Here is a 15470-nt window from a genome sequence, read left to right as displayed (position 1 = left end):
CTTGCTGTGTTTGCTCAGGTACAATGAGGCAAAAGATCTGGCAAAGAACCTGGAGAAACAAGCCACTAAGCTGAAAGCTGAAGCGGAGGAGGCGGGAAACAAGGCACTGAAGATCCATGCAAACTTGACCAGCCTGCCGCCGTTAGATGTCAAGTCATTAGAGGTAAGGTATTTTCAGTAGCTATGTTTCCATTGGCTCTTGCTCTAAGTGCACTTGAAAAAATGCAAATGCATTAAAATCTTTTCAACTTCGGATGCTCAGCAGCTTGTTTTCTTCGTGGTGGAAAATACTTTATATTATTGTGAAATTATAGGGAAAAAAAGAAGGATATAATCTACATAATTTGATATAATCTATATAAGATTCTATATAATTTCAGATATGTCACAGCTTTGTATTTTTTAGCTTCTCTGACTTTCTAAAACATACTGCTGAGGATATTTTATTATTGTTTATTTTTTCCTTTGGAAATGATAGGTGAGTGACATGCCGCTTCTGGAGTATGTAACTTTCTCTCTAATGAAAACTGATCAATTTTGATTGATAATTTTTTTTTTTAATATATATTTATTGTAAGAGGCACATACAGAGGTCATTGTAAGTTTTTGTGACGTATGTTTACAGTATAAAGCATTTAGGTCAAAATACATAATGTGTTACTGATAATATTTATTTCTGTATGCTACATTGGGATGCTGGGAGCTGCACACTCTGATTTTCTTAATCAAAGCTCGGGTCTGAGCTTCATTGTGTTTGATGTTAACTCTCTCCCTGAAACTTTCACACAGCAAATTAAAGATTCTAATTCAAATATCACAAAAGCCCTGAAATTCTTATTTTATTATTTTATATTAAAATAAGAATAAAACAAAGTTTCCTCTAGCCAGTTTGTTGTGTATACCACTCTACACATTTGTTTTATCCCCCTTCCAAAAGAAAACCAACATTCATTTTTAATTGCAATTAATCATGTTTAATTAAAGGATATAGTGGTGATTAATGCAAATATTTTTAAATTAACTGACACCACTAATTTTAAAGTGTTTAAACTGTTTGCAAGCACTAATTTGAATGGATACGTTTTGATGGCTCCTTTGATGGATTAGGTAAAATGTTGTAAGTCAATTAGTTACCATTGTTTTTTGTTATTGATTTTGCACTAAGAGGACCAGTCACATGCATCTGATAAACATATCTAACATATAACATCAAACCTAACATATAAATATCTAACTGTTTTGCTCTTAGGATGAGGCCAGTAAGATAAAGAAGGAGGCATCAGACCTGGATAAGCTTATTGATAAGACTGAGAAGGAGTACAATGACCTGAAAGATGACCTGAAGGGTAAAGAGAATGAGGTTCGGAAGCTACTGGAAAAGGGGAAGACTGAGCAGCAGGTATGGAGCTTAACACATATTCATGCCTGGGTTTGAGGTATGTTATTGGGCATACATTATAAGCTACATTATGGGCCAATGTTGCCTTACAAGGAGCATGTTAAAGCTTGTGCCTTTATCTGTTGGAGGACAAATACATCTTTTTTTATTTATTTTTTTTATGCTGTGGGAAATGAATAAACTGGCAGAGTGACAGAGTGAAAACCAGGCAGGACCAGGAGGTCTATATTGAACAGTAATGAAAGACGGGAGAGATAATCCCTCTGCAGTCTGACTGAGCTAAATGTCATAGTATTTTATGAAAGCTCATCTTTGAACACACACTTTGTGGTAAATAAATTACACAGGATGCATGGAGTATGTGCTAGAGCCAAAAAGTTATATCACTTGGGTTTGCTGATTTTACATTTTTGATTTCCCAAGGCAATTAAATCCCTATATTGCATCTTCCCATAATTATAACCCTGTTTCAATGCAAGAAGTCACTCGCTTAAATCTCTTTAATTCATGTGGTGCAAACCACTAGACTGTTTCCTGTGTTTTATTTCTTTACTTTTAACACTTTTTTTATGCTGTTCAGACGGCGGATCAATTGCTAGCACGCGCAGATGCAGCAAAGGCCTTGGCAGAGGAGGCAGCAAAGAAAGGGATGTCCACATTCCAGGAGGCCCAGGACATTCTCAACAACCTTCGAGGTAAAAGGAAGCACATTGTTTACATTTTGAAAAGGATGCAACATTTATTTCCTTATGTTAGATAATGGTAAATGTGGGAATTCAAATATTAAAATGCATTTAAGATTATCCAGAAATGAAGCTTATTTTGTCTTTTTAACTGGACATGTTTCCAAGTGAGACAGATGAATACAGGTGGCAAATAAGTGAGAGTGCATTATGAAAAGAGGCCATACCAAATGCTTATGGTTTTTAATGTGGAAGTGACTGTTAAAATCACTGTCAATGTACATACACACTTCCTCAACACCATGGTTTCTTTTATAAATGAATTGTAATTTGCTAATGTTTTATTATTTAATTTTTTGTTTTTTAAAGTTTGGATTTTTAAAATGCAGCTAAAACAAAAAAATGATTTGTTAATTTTCTCAGGACATATATGTATAAGATGACATCACACCACTATGCCCATGTATATTGTGTCATCTACAGGCCATTTTTAATATTACTGGTTGAACATGTCTGTAGTCTCAAAACAACAGTATTTTGGCACCCACTCAGGACTTGCTCTTCAGAAATTTAGTTGTGTTTTGTCCCCCAAAACTGAAATGGAATTCACACCCAGGGGTATCACATTCATTACCCTGCTTGTTTCCTGTGTTTTACTGTAGACTTCGATAAGAGAGTAAACGACAACAAGACTGCAGCCGAGGAGGCCATGAAGCGTATCCCTGAAATCAATGCAACCATCAACGCAGCCAATGAGAAGACTCGCCAGGCTGAGTGGGCTCTTGGCAGTGCGGATAAAGATGCTAAAGAGGCCAAGTCCAAAGCAGAGGAAGCGGAGAGAATTGCCACCAGTGTTCAGAAGGTATGCTCAGGTGTCCAGATGCCTTATGCTGCCGTTGCCAGGAGTTTATGCTTTCTCACGTGCACTATTCGGGTCTTATGCTGGGCAGGGTTCCAATAAAACAAGGGCGGATGCAGAGAAGGCCTTTGAAGACACCATGAAGCTGGATCAAGAGGTGAATGACATGATGAACCAGCTGGCAGCTGCAGAAAAGGAACTAGGGGCGAAGAAAGCAGAAGCGGACAATGACATGATGATGGCTAACATGGTGAGTACATACCAAAGGTTTTGTAGGTGGCATTCAGTCAATACTTCTTCAGATGCTTTCAAACAGATTTTGGCTGTTTTCTAATACTGGGAAATAGAACAAAGTGCTGGGCTTTTTTTCCTACACATTTGTAAAGATGTGGGTTGCACCCATGAAACATTTGCCAAATCCTCCCTGCCAATGCCAGTGTGGGGCGGCATCTCCCTCACTGGAAAAATGAGGCTTGTCGTCATTGGAGGCAATATCAATGCAGAGAGATATCGAGATGAAATTCTGCAACCAGTGGCAGTCCCATATCTCCACAGTCTGGGACCACACTCTATCCTCCAAGATGACAACGCTCACCTCCACAAACCAGCATTTATCAGAAACTACCTCCAGAATTTGGGAGTGGAGAGGAAGGAATGGCCTGCCAGCTCCTGACCTCAACCCCTTTGGACACTTGGGGGATCAGCAATCCAAATGATTTACAAAATTTTTGTATAAATTCTGATAATTAAAATGTAAATATTTTATAGTAATGAAGATTGTGTTTACAAAATTTGATATCAAGCTTAATATAATATCAGTGTCACAAATTATTGTGATAACATTTTTTGGTCATATCGCCCAGCTCTAATAAAATATGATGATTATTTAAACAGGAAAGCAATTTTCTATATTTAACAATAATCTGCTTTAATAGTTTCTCAGCACTGCTCTTTTTCTTTCTATTCATTTGCTGTCCATTGTTTACCCACATTTCAAACAGAAGTTTCTCATGGTGCTACATGCACAGATTTAGGGGGTGAAGAAATTCAATTTTTCAAAATATGGGCATTAGACTTGTTAATGCACGAGAGATGGTGGAGGGAGGGTGCACACATCTACATCAGCTATTGCTATGCCTTCTCCTTTAAACAGACTAATATTTTCCCAACTCTTCCACACAGGCATCAGAGAACGCAAAGACAGCGGAGGAGAATGCCCGCAAAGCCAAAGATGCTGTCCGCACCGTACTGGACACAATCAACGAGTTACTTGGCCAGCTAGGTGACAACATGCCCTGATTTTTGTATTGTATCAAAATCATTGTGATTCTTCACTGGCATGTAATAGGGAGAACAAAGCCTCTGTTATTGCTACTCTGGGCTCAGCACTGCAGAAACTGTATTATGTAACTTTGGGAGAAGGGTAGAAAACTACCCCACCTCCTTCCCCTCCCTATGGGTTTCAGTACAGTGCTGTAAAAATGAATTACCCACCTCTTACCTAGTGTTCTTTTAAAGCATTAGGAATGTTTTCATTACCTGACACTGAACTGTCTGCCCTCTGTCCACACAGGCAACATTGATAAGGTGGATCTCAGTAAACTGGACCAGATTGACAGCTCGCTAAAGAAGGCCAAGGAGCAAATGGGCGGAAGTGAGCTGGATAAGAAGCTGAAGGAGCTCACAGACATCGCCAAGAGCCAGGAGGACATGATCAGCGACTATGACCGTCAGATTCGTGAGATCCGAGCCGACATCACCAACCTCAACGACATCAAGAACACTCTTCCAGAGGGATGCTTTAACACGCCGTCCCTAGAGCGGCCTTAACCTCACTCCTCCCACCCTTACCCTTTAACCATCTCCACCCTGTTCTCCTTGTCTGTGCCACACATTTCGCCATCTTACAATTTGGGCAGGATTTTTGCCACCCTTTTACCAAAACAGCTTTTTTTTTTTTGCTTATTGCAGATCTTTTTGCTTTTTGTTGTTGATGTCGTTCTTAGCTTTGTTTCTGTTTCCATGAGAAAAGCCACACATTTCAAACCCTTTTCCACATTTTACAAGTAAAAGAAGATGAAAGCAGCTTTTTTTCCCGTTTCTTCTTTTCTCTCTTATGTTTTGGAATCAATGCTACAACGTGAAGAAGAAAACTCTAAATAGCTCATGCAAATGTACACTACAGCCAGCTACGAGAGGTGGCCTTTCTTGAGAGTCGAATGTGATCCCACGTGACTGCAGCACCTCCGTTTCCTCCTCCTCCTCCTCTCCTGCTCCTCCTCTCCAAGCTCGTACATGCTCAGATCCTCCTGCCGTTTATCACAGCATGGGCAGAGGCCGCCTACCTGCCTCAACTAAGAGGACACAATGGGGTTTTATTGGCCTGCTTGTGGAGGCGTGTTTTAAGCTATTGTCTAACACAGTTCCATTACTTTACATTGTTCACTGCTTTCATTGGTTCAGAAAACGGACAGTGAAGGAATCTTATGCTGTGTCTTTGCAATCTGCCTCTCCTTCCTCTCAGTTACAAGCCCCATCTTGCGATGGCTGTGCAGATAGAGGCTTAGTAACACACACTTCAGTATTCAGCTTGACTTGTGTCAGTCTTCATATCCAGTGGGTTCTTACAGCTCAGTGAAAACAAAACAAAAAAAAGATCTAAATGCATTTCATGTGCATTTTTAACATTAAAATATCATGTTTATTTGGTTTGTATTTTTGTTTTTCAGAAGCTGCTGCTTATATACAGGTGTACTGCAAATCATGTTAACAATTTTTGTTTTAGTTCAAGGCAAATCCAACACTATGCAACTTTGTACATTTGCGTAGCAAGACTTTTATCTGATACACTGGTGCTAATAATTATTTCAAATGTTATATTTTTGTGTGAATGTTTTTTTTTTATTATTATTATGGTATAGAGTGAGGATTTGTTATTTGTGTAAATATATGCTTAAATGTTTCAGGAATGGCTGATGATTTTCTTTTTTTTTTTTTTTATTATTATTTTTTTTTTTCTTCTCTGTTTGTGTTTTTAACCCAACCAGCCACCTCAATTTCACAAGAAAAAAAATCAGCTAAAACCTCCACCTTCATAATATATAAATATATAAAATAATAAGTTCTGTGGTATAATATGCTTGCTTGTATACATGGCTCAGTTTTGTTGCCTCATAGCACGCCATTTATTTTAATTGTTTTTAATTATCAATGGGTGGTTAATAACTTGACGGTTAATGCTTACGTAAGAAGAATCCTCTCTTGTCCTTTAACTCGACTGTTAAAAAATAAATAAATCAAACAGTCTAAACACGTACAATAAATCTAACACTTTAGAGTATTTAATCAGAACCACATCGCTAGGTAATCAGCTTTGATGGTGTTTAGTGCCTTTAAACATTCAGATGTTATCCTCAGCCCACCGGAGTCAAGGATTTATTAAGTTTTTTGTTAATATTGGCATCATACAACTGAGTTTCACACAGTCTGAGACCTTAACTAAACTTATTTAAAAGCAGGGAGATTATATAGGGGTCCACTACAGATGCTTTAGCACAGCATTTCTGTTTGTTTTCTCACATTGGTTTTATTTGCCCTTTTTTCCAGCGCCTTTTCCATTTCATTTGACAGTGCTGACTTGGAAACTACAGCTTGTAATGGCATATTTTTTGTGGTGATATGGGTTTTTAACTGTGGAGTCTGTTGTCAAGTTGTTGAGAACAGATCCTCCCTCTCTGCTCACCCTACCACTGTGGACAAAAGTGCAACATGTACACAATCCTGTATAAAACAGTATTTCTAATTTATAATGTATCAAGTATTTTTAATCTGTTGTTCTTTAGTATGCATATGTGTGTTGCACAGTCTGTATGTTGTTCATGTGGAGTATAATCAGTTTTAAAATTTCCACCTTCCTTCCTTTACATGAATTTTTAAGGCACTCCTTTCACAAACACTAATGGACTTGAGAAACTCCAACTATTCACCCATTTTTGCCTGTAAGTCCAACTGTAACATTTGAATAATAAACCGTGATTATTACAGGATCTTTAAATGTGTGGTTGTGCTCATTTGATGATGTAATTATATTTGCATCAGTTTTTTTATGACTAACTCAACAGGCCAGACAGAACTGATTCACATTTCAATAATCAGACATTAAATACACAATGGCTTTTGTTTGCCTGAAAGAAACTTACATTCATTCATTGTCTGCTCCGCTTATTCAGTTCAGGGTCACGGCAGGCCTGGAGCCCATCCGGAATCACCAGCAAGACAGGAACACACCCTGGAGGGCGACACACACACACAGTGACATCTATGGACACTTTTGAGTTTTTTTTTTTTTTTTTGGACTGTCGGTGGAAACTGGAGCACACCTAACTCCTCAGAGACAGTCACTCGGAGTGGGACTAGAACCCCCAACCCCAGATCCCTGGAAATGGCTGGTGTACATGGTAACAGTAATGCCATATATCAAGGTATTTAAAACAATGGATGTTATCTCAAAATGAGTACACTATTTCAAAAGTAGCTCATTGTCTGGTGATATTAAGGGCAGGGCGAGGCACTGGACAGTCAGAGCCAGGTTTACACACATGAACCCCAAAGAGATTAAAGGTTCTAAAGAGACTAAGATTTTTTTTGCCTCCTGGGGCTCCCCCTTATGTGATTCGTCTTTACAGCACTGTACTAAAATCAATGGGGAGGTATAGTTGGTTTCCTGCCCTCCTCCAAACCGTACATAGTGCAATTTCTGCAGTTCTGAGCCCAGAGTTACAGTGACGGAGGCTCTATGAGCGTCTACAGAGTTCAATAGCTAAGCAGCGAAAGGAGACAAGCCATTGGATAAAAGCTGGGCTTTGTCCCGCCCGTTGGACGCTCAGCGTCTCTGGGGGTCTATGGGGCAGTGGGCTGGCCTCGGCTTGCCCGGACGCTCAGCTTCTGCATGATGATTGGATGATCTGTCTGAGGCTGAATCCCTTTTTCATCAAGATCCGTGGGAGCACAGACAGACACATTTCACATGGGCCAAGGCCGTTTAAGCAGCCTAGCTCTGCTGGCCATTGAGAGGACACTAGTCAAGACCCTGGAAAAGACGCCTTGTTGGTACGAGAGGGTCACAGATCATTTTCTTAAAAAGGAACGGAGGGTAGAATTTATATATAAATAAACCGACACATTTTATGATGTAGGCAGAAATTGAGCTTCCCCTCCTTGAAAGACCAGCATCTGCCACTGGAATCAGCTTCTTATCACTGGTAACGATGCGGCTTTCCTCTCAATCATTCCCGCAGCTTCACGTCCACAGAGTTCAATAGCGAAGCAGCGAAGTGCAGCGAAACGAGACAAGTCGTTGGGTAAATGCTGGGCTTTGTCCCGCCCATCGGATGCTCAGCGTCTCTGGGGTTCTATGGGGCAGTGGGCTGGGCTCGGCTGGCCCGGACGCTCAGCTTCTGCGTGATGATTGGATGATCTGTCTGAGTCCCTTTTTGATTGACAGCAAAATGAGCGAATCAGCGATCCTTTGGTGTAAAGATCCGTGGGAGCATTACATTTTCATTCTGTTCTGAGTTGAACCCGAGAATTTCTTAAACCTCTTAGCAGCATTTTCTTTGTTAAAAACGACTAGCGACAAATCGAGCTTCTATTTCTGGTGGGGTTTTTTGTAGCTGCTTGTGTTTGGAGACTGACTTCTATCACTCTTTCTGACTTCTATTGCAGTTTCTGACCAGCGGGTGCTGCTGAGCCCCTTCACCGTCACAAAGCATTCACAGGCGACACACTTCACATGGGCCAAGGCCGTTAAAGCAGCCTAGCTCTGCTGGCCATTGAGAGGACACTAGTCACTAGGACAACAGGGTCACAGATCATTTTCTTGAAAAGGAATGGAGGGTAGAATTTATGTATAAATAAACCAACACATTTTATGATGTAGGCCGAAATTGAGCTTCCCCCTCCTTGAAAGACAAGCATCCGCCACTGCTGTCACCTCAGGAGGTGGTATCATTGCGATTTGCGGACGATGTTCTTCTGGCTTCGTTTGGCATTGGCATGAGTGACCAAAGGTTTGGCTATAGCAGCCCAGCCATTTATATTGACCCTGTGGAGCTCCCGACGGACAGTTCTGGTGGAAACAGGAGAGTTGAGGTGCACATTTAATTCTGCCATGATTTGGGCAGCCGTGGGTTTATGTTTTTTGGATACAATCCGGGTTAGCACCCGAATATCCCTTTCAGACAGCTTCCTCTTGCGTCCACAGTTAATCCTGTTGGATGTGTTTTGTCCTTCTTGGTGGTATGCTGACATTACCCTGGATACCGTGGCTCTTGATACATCACAAAGAATTGCTGTTTTGGTCACAGATGCGCCAGCAAGACGTGCACCAACAATTTGTCCTCTTTTGAACTCTGGTATGTCACCCGTATTGTTGTGTGCATTGCAATATTTTGAGCAAAACTGTGCTCTTACCCTCTGCTAATTGAACCTTCACACTCTGCTCTTACTGTTACAATGTGAAATTAATGAAGATTGGCCACCAGGCTGGTCCAATTTAGCCATGAAACCCATACTAAAATGACAGCTGTTTCAATTCCGTTGTCCAACCCCTGTACCTACCAACTCTCACCTATGGTCATGAGCTCTGGGTAATAGCTGAAAGATTGCTGAAACAAGTGCCAGAAATGTGGTGATCAAGTGAGGAGCTCAGTGATTTGGGAGGAGCTCGGAGTAGGGTCGCTGCTGCTTTGCATTGGAATGAACCAGTTGAGGTGCTTAGGGCATCTGATTAGGATGCCTCCTGGACACCACCCACTGGAGGTTTACCAGGCATGTCCAACTGGAAGGAGGCCCCAGGGTAGACCCAGGAGATGCTGGAAGGATTATATCTCCGAGCTGGCCTGGGGATCTCCCTGATGGACCTGGTGGAAGGAGCTGGGGGGACAGAGATGCCTATTTTGCTCGCCCTGTTGCCACTGCAACTCTGAAATGGATTAAGCAGAAAAGAAGTTGATATGAGAATTCTCAGTTACTTGGTTTGATAAGGCAATGGTATTTTTTCTATTCAATATCACATCCTTACGTTACACAGTTTGAGTCATTCTTTATTCTCTGATTTTCAGTGTGTTTTGGTGTCGTTTGTATGGCATGCTCTGAACAGACAAAAACACTCCCTAGAGCCTCTAGAACAGGGGTGTCAAACCAGATCCACAGAGGGCCGCGTGGGTGCAGGTTTTCTTTCCAACCACACAGAAGCCACACCTCATTCCACCTGTTTTTAATCATTGGATCTAATCAATATATCTTGACTTTCAGTAGTGTGGGGCTTTTGCGTGGTTGAAAAGAACACCTGCACCCACATGGCCCTCCGTGGATTTGGTTTGACACCCCTGCTCTAGAACTATTTGAGCCTCAGTTATCTGGAACACAGTCTGTGCTGTGGTGTTTCGACTTAGAGCTTGTTTGTCTAAGCCTAGCTGGATAGTGGCTGTGCTGAGAACTGTTTAAAGTTTATCATCACCTGTACATCTTGCTTACCAACACTGCCCAGTAATACTCAATGCCATGTAAATATGTTATGACAGTATTAAAAAAAATGGATATCCCCTGTCCCTATCTATGATGATGTCACCTCAACTAATATAATTTAAAACCTGATGTTTGCATTTTTATTGTTTCTTTCAAAATTGTTAATCCCCCTTTAGACTTTAAAATGAAAGAAATATCAGTATGGATCCCTGACCCATTTATCCACATCATCTTTTTAAACTGAGCTCTGTTCTTCTGTGTCAGTCACTAGAGGGGAACTCAGGCCACGTCCCAAATACTCCCTACATAAGACACATCATAGATGATGAAAGTAATAATACTGCACCCAGACAGTCATTAGACACTAATTCAAAAGGGTAACCTTTTACCTGACTTAAATTATTTTCGACGTGCTACACGCAATTGCAGTAACCTTTATTTTATGACATTGTGTTCTACAGATGCTTTTGGGATTTGGCCTCAGCTTCACTGCAGTGTGGATATATCTGTCTATACTGATCACTCACATTTGACAAGAAATACTTTATTTAACTTTAATTTAGGCAGACAGTCACAATAAACATTATCCTCCAAGAATCCTGTTCTCTCAAAGCTCAGGGACAGTGGGGCCAGATTATTTAGCCTGTAAATGGGGAAAAGAATGAGACAAGAATATTTGGCTTGTGTCTGTACTTTCTTACACACTGAAACAAAACATAACTAATACAATTGTTCATTTGTTTATGAAAACTCACTCAGATTGTGTCAGATGAGCAGAGAAATGCATTTGAATTTAATGTGCGAACAGTTTTCCCATTAGACCCTATGACGAAAATGCTAATATGTCTAACAGAAAATATATATCAGTCTTTTTCTCATTACACATGCTAACCAGTATCTATAACTTTAGGAGAGAGGACACTTGTCCATCTATGTTAAGTTATGATTTAATTCTGTTAAATACAATTTTAAAAGTTATAAACAAACCTATGTAACTGGTCTGATTGTGTGAGCCTGGTTTAGAGGACGACCTAAAGGAAGATGGGTTCAGCAGTAGCAGGATTTGGCCTGTTATGTTACAGCAGTGTGAGTGAGAGAGCAAGAGAAACAAATCGAGACTTGCATTAGTGTTATTTGATAGAATCAGCGTTGTTCCTAATGGACTGCTTTTAGTAATCAATGATTCAGCAGGCCTGGTTAGGTGCTCATACTGATGACTGAATTCAACTCAGTGCCACTGGACTGAGTTTGTCTCTGTTTTGAAGCCAGTACGGCAACACCACACTGGGATCCATTGTGACATTTTTGGCCTTAGGAGACTGAGTACCACTGTACTACTTCAAGTAATTTACATAGATGAAAATAAGGGTCTTTCTTTAAAATGTTATTTGGTCATTTGGTCTACAAAAGCACCCATAAAGGTTTCTTTGTTCAAATTACCATTTATAATATTTTTGCATTACTATAACTAAGGAGTCATGAGAATCCCACATGTGATTTGAGGAATGTCTGATGATCTTGTGGATTTGGGGATGTCTCATGTATTTTGTATAATTTGTTTCTTTTAAGTTTCTTAAAAGAAATTATTCCTTCTTGTAAGCAACACTTCAGTGTAGACATGAGATTGTACATATTTGTGTTAAGTTACTTCCTTTTTAGTCTTACAAAAATCTTGTAAAAACATTTAAAATGTAGTAAATCTAATATTTCTCATGACATTGATTCCTTCATTTTCTGTAGCAACTCCATCGCGTTCAGGGTTGTAGTAGGTCCAGAGCCTACCTGGAATCGTTGGGCGAATGGCAGGAACACATGCTGGACCTGGCATCTTTCATTGGGGAGATTTTTAAATATTAACAATATCTGTCTTGGCATCGGCAATACCAGCCTAGGTTTTACACAGTCCAATCAGTGTTGAGTTTTGTTCTGTGTATAGAGAGCACCTAGCAAGCTAGCTACCTCCTCATAAACTTCACAGTACTGTTTATTCTGGGTCTCCTGCACCTAAAATAAAATGATATCTGATGAGTGAAAATATCTATAATTTTATATGGCTAATGATAAAGCTGGTCTCTTTTCCAAATACTAAATTACCATTTATTTGACTATGACCACAGCAGATTGTTCAGTCACTGAAGAGCAATGAAACTTTATTAAAGAAGACCTTTATAATGACCTACTGGACATAGCTATCTACAAATACAGTACAGTGTGTAGATAAAGAGGAAGCTTTATGATTTAAGCTTTATGAATTTAGTGGTTACTAGTGGTTTTTGTACATGAAGTGACCACAGAAATAAAACAATGTTAAATGACATTGTCCATTCAATGTTAGATGACAGTGTCCAGTTAGTTTTCTAATGAATTTGTACAATGCTAGTTGTCTTGATAATTCCATCCATCCATTATCCACCGCTTATCCGGGTCCGGGTCGCGGGGCAAGCAGTCGGAGCAAAGAAACCCAAGCATGTTCTTGGTCTGCCCCGGGGCCTCCTCCCCCTTGGACATGCCCGGAACACCTCACCATGAAGGCGTCCAGGAGGCATCCGGACCACCTCAACTGGCTCCTCTCTACATGGAGGAGCAGCGGCTCCACTCCGAGTCTCTCCCGGATGTCCGAGCTCCTAACCCTGTCTCTAAGGGAGAGTCCAGACATCCTGCGGAGAAAACTCATTTCAGCCGCTTGTACCCGCGATCTCGTTCTTTCGGTCACTACCCAAAGCTCGTGACCATAGGTGAGGGTTGGGACGTAGATCGAACGGTACATCGAGAGCTTTGCTTTTCTGCTCAGCTCTCTCTTCACCACAACGGACCGGTACAGAGCCCGCATTACTGCTGACACATCTTTCCCTCACTCGTGAAAACCTCGAGGTATTTAAACTCCTCCACTTGAGGCAGGATCTCACTTCCATCCTGGAGAGAGCACTCCACCCTTTTCCGGCTGAGTACCATGGACTCGGACTTGGAGGTGCTGATCCTCATCCCTACCGCTTCACACTCGGCTGCAAACTAAAAAAGAAATCTAATAATTAAAAACACCAATTGGATTCAGATCAGCGGGGCCATTCCTCCCAATCACGCCCCTCCAGGTCTCACTGTCATTACCCACGTGAGCGTTGAAGTCCTCCAGCAGAACAATGGAGTCCCCAGAATGAGTTTGTCTTGATAACTAACTCTTAATTTATCCAATGAACAACTCATTATTGCAACCATTGCAGAGATTTGGCATGAGCTGCCAATGCATCACAGGCCACAAACAAACTCCTCACTGTGACATTAGGTGAGGATCAAGTCAGGGACCAGAGACCCTGAACCCATTGCATTACTGTGCCACCGCATTACAAGATTGTTGCATAGAAATTCTAAGATTGTCCCATATAATTTTAGGTATGTTTTGTATTATATTTACAAACAAACAAACAAAATACTCAAAACTACAAGAAGTAGTTGTTAGGTTTGAATTAAACTTTATATGTGTGAATGTAACAATAATATATGTAAGTGATTACAATTACAAGTGAAAGGAGGCTCTAGTGTCTTGTTGGTCTGCCCCAGCTTGAATACAAGATGAGAAACAGTTGGGCACGTTTGCCCACAGATGTTGTAGCTGGGCCTGTAGATCCTGCACACTCATAGGTGCACAAACTGGCATCCTTACTGGTCCTATTTATGCTCAATTGGCAACACAACTGGAAACCTGGCAAGCCAAGGACATACTACAATCTGGCTGAGACATTTGTGGGAAATCCTTGCTGTTTCTATATCCTTGCTTGTCCTGTATAAATGTTTCTTTATTACCAGGCTAACTACTTGGCTCCAGTCACAAGCAAGTAAGATATTTCAATTTATAAGTCACACTTTTGTTACTCTGTTTCTCTGTTTTGGCAGTGAAGGGTGTGGAATGTACAGGATCCCTAAAAGTAGACAGGCGTGACTTAGGACACTCCATGAGTGTATCACTGTGTGTATGAGTTCTCCTTCAGGTGTGGCTTGGTGTATGAGTGGAGCAAGGAGTGGCAGTGAAGCATATGTGTGTTTGGGTGCGGTTCTAAAGCTCTGACTCAGCCCTACAGCTCGAGTCCTTTGCCCATGTGTGTGACGCTCAAGGTGTGACTTGTACACATTAAAGGAATCACTGCCTGGAGGAGCTGGATTTTTCTGGATTTTTTTTTTTTTTTCAAACGGAATTCATCACATTGCTGCGGGGCATGTCTTTATCCAGACTGGCTGGCTGTTAGCCTGCATCCCCCTTGCAAATCTAGGTGTGTCTCTCCCCTGCGATAATAACCATAAAAACAAAGCTGAAGGCCCTTATTACAGTCTAGATTTCAGAAAAGCTGATTTGACCTGCAAATTGTGTTCCTATTTTCAATACTTATACAGTGTATTGACAGACAGGCATCACTTTTCTCATTCGTGATACACAGGAAATGATTCAATGCACAAACAATTTGTACTTGTGCATTTTCCAACCTGTTATTGGCAAAATCTACAGCAGCAGAATATTCAGAAAACAGGCAGAAGTTAGCTCACATCACTTTTCAGCCATAGCAGTGTAGTACATTGCCCTTTCATTTACTTTACATTTGCTGCACTGGCTGTGTGTTTGGATGTTTCTCCTGGGTGTTCCTACAAATGTTCCATCCACATGTGCTAACATGAAGCAGACAATAAAACCATATGGATCAGGCTGTGTTATGAGGAACATTTGTATCTTTCTACTCATCAAGGAATTATCTATAAATAATTATGGCTTTAGTTTGACTTTGTGGTCCAGTTGGCTTATCTTAGACAATTTATCCGGATTCAAATGATTGCAAGATATATTATTTTATAGGAAGCAAAATGTTATGTAAATGTGTTAGTGGTCATGGACATTTATATTCACGGCAATTGACATATAGTCATTTACAAAGCAGAATACAATTTTTAATCAAAGTACAGTGATTGACGACTTCTAGACATTTTGCCCAAGGATATTATTTGGGGCAGTGTGGTTTTC

General features: G+C 40.6%; 1 protein-coding gene across 1 annotated transcript in view; it reads left to right on the top strand.

Moving 5' to 3' along the window:
• The window catches only part of lamc1 (laminin, gamma 1), an 82555-nt gene extending 75574 nt beyond the window's left edge, over nucleotides 1-6981 (top strand). The window contains exons 22-28 of the mRNA XM_066680666.1: nucleotides 19-163; nucleotides 1250-1399; nucleotides 1980-2094; nucleotides 2745-2944; nucleotides 3033-3191; nucleotides 4124-4223; nucleotides 4515-6981. Coding sequence (XP_066536763.1) covers nucleotides 19-163; nucleotides 1250-1399; nucleotides 1980-2094; nucleotides 2745-2944; nucleotides 3033-3191; nucleotides 4124-4223; nucleotides 4515-4771 — 1126 coding nt within the window. The 3' untranslated portion in view covers nucleotides 4772-6981. The remainder of the gene's footprint in view (nucleotides 1-18; nucleotides 164-1249; nucleotides 1400-1979; nucleotides 2095-2744; nucleotides 2945-3032; nucleotides 3192-4123; nucleotides 4224-4514) is intronic.
• Nucleotides 6982-15470: the final 8489 nt, after the last annotated feature.

Source organism: Hoplias malabaricus, chromosome 9 (assembly GCF_029633855.1).
Source record: "Hoplias malabaricus isolate fHopMal1 chromosome 9, fHopMal1.hap1, whole genome shotgun sequence".
Classification (NCBI taxonomy): domain Eukaryota; kingdom Metazoa; phylum Chordata; class Actinopteri; order Characiformes; family Erythrinidae; genus Hoplias; species Hoplias malabaricus.
This window is presented reverse-complemented; position numbering and strand designations above follow the sequence as displayed.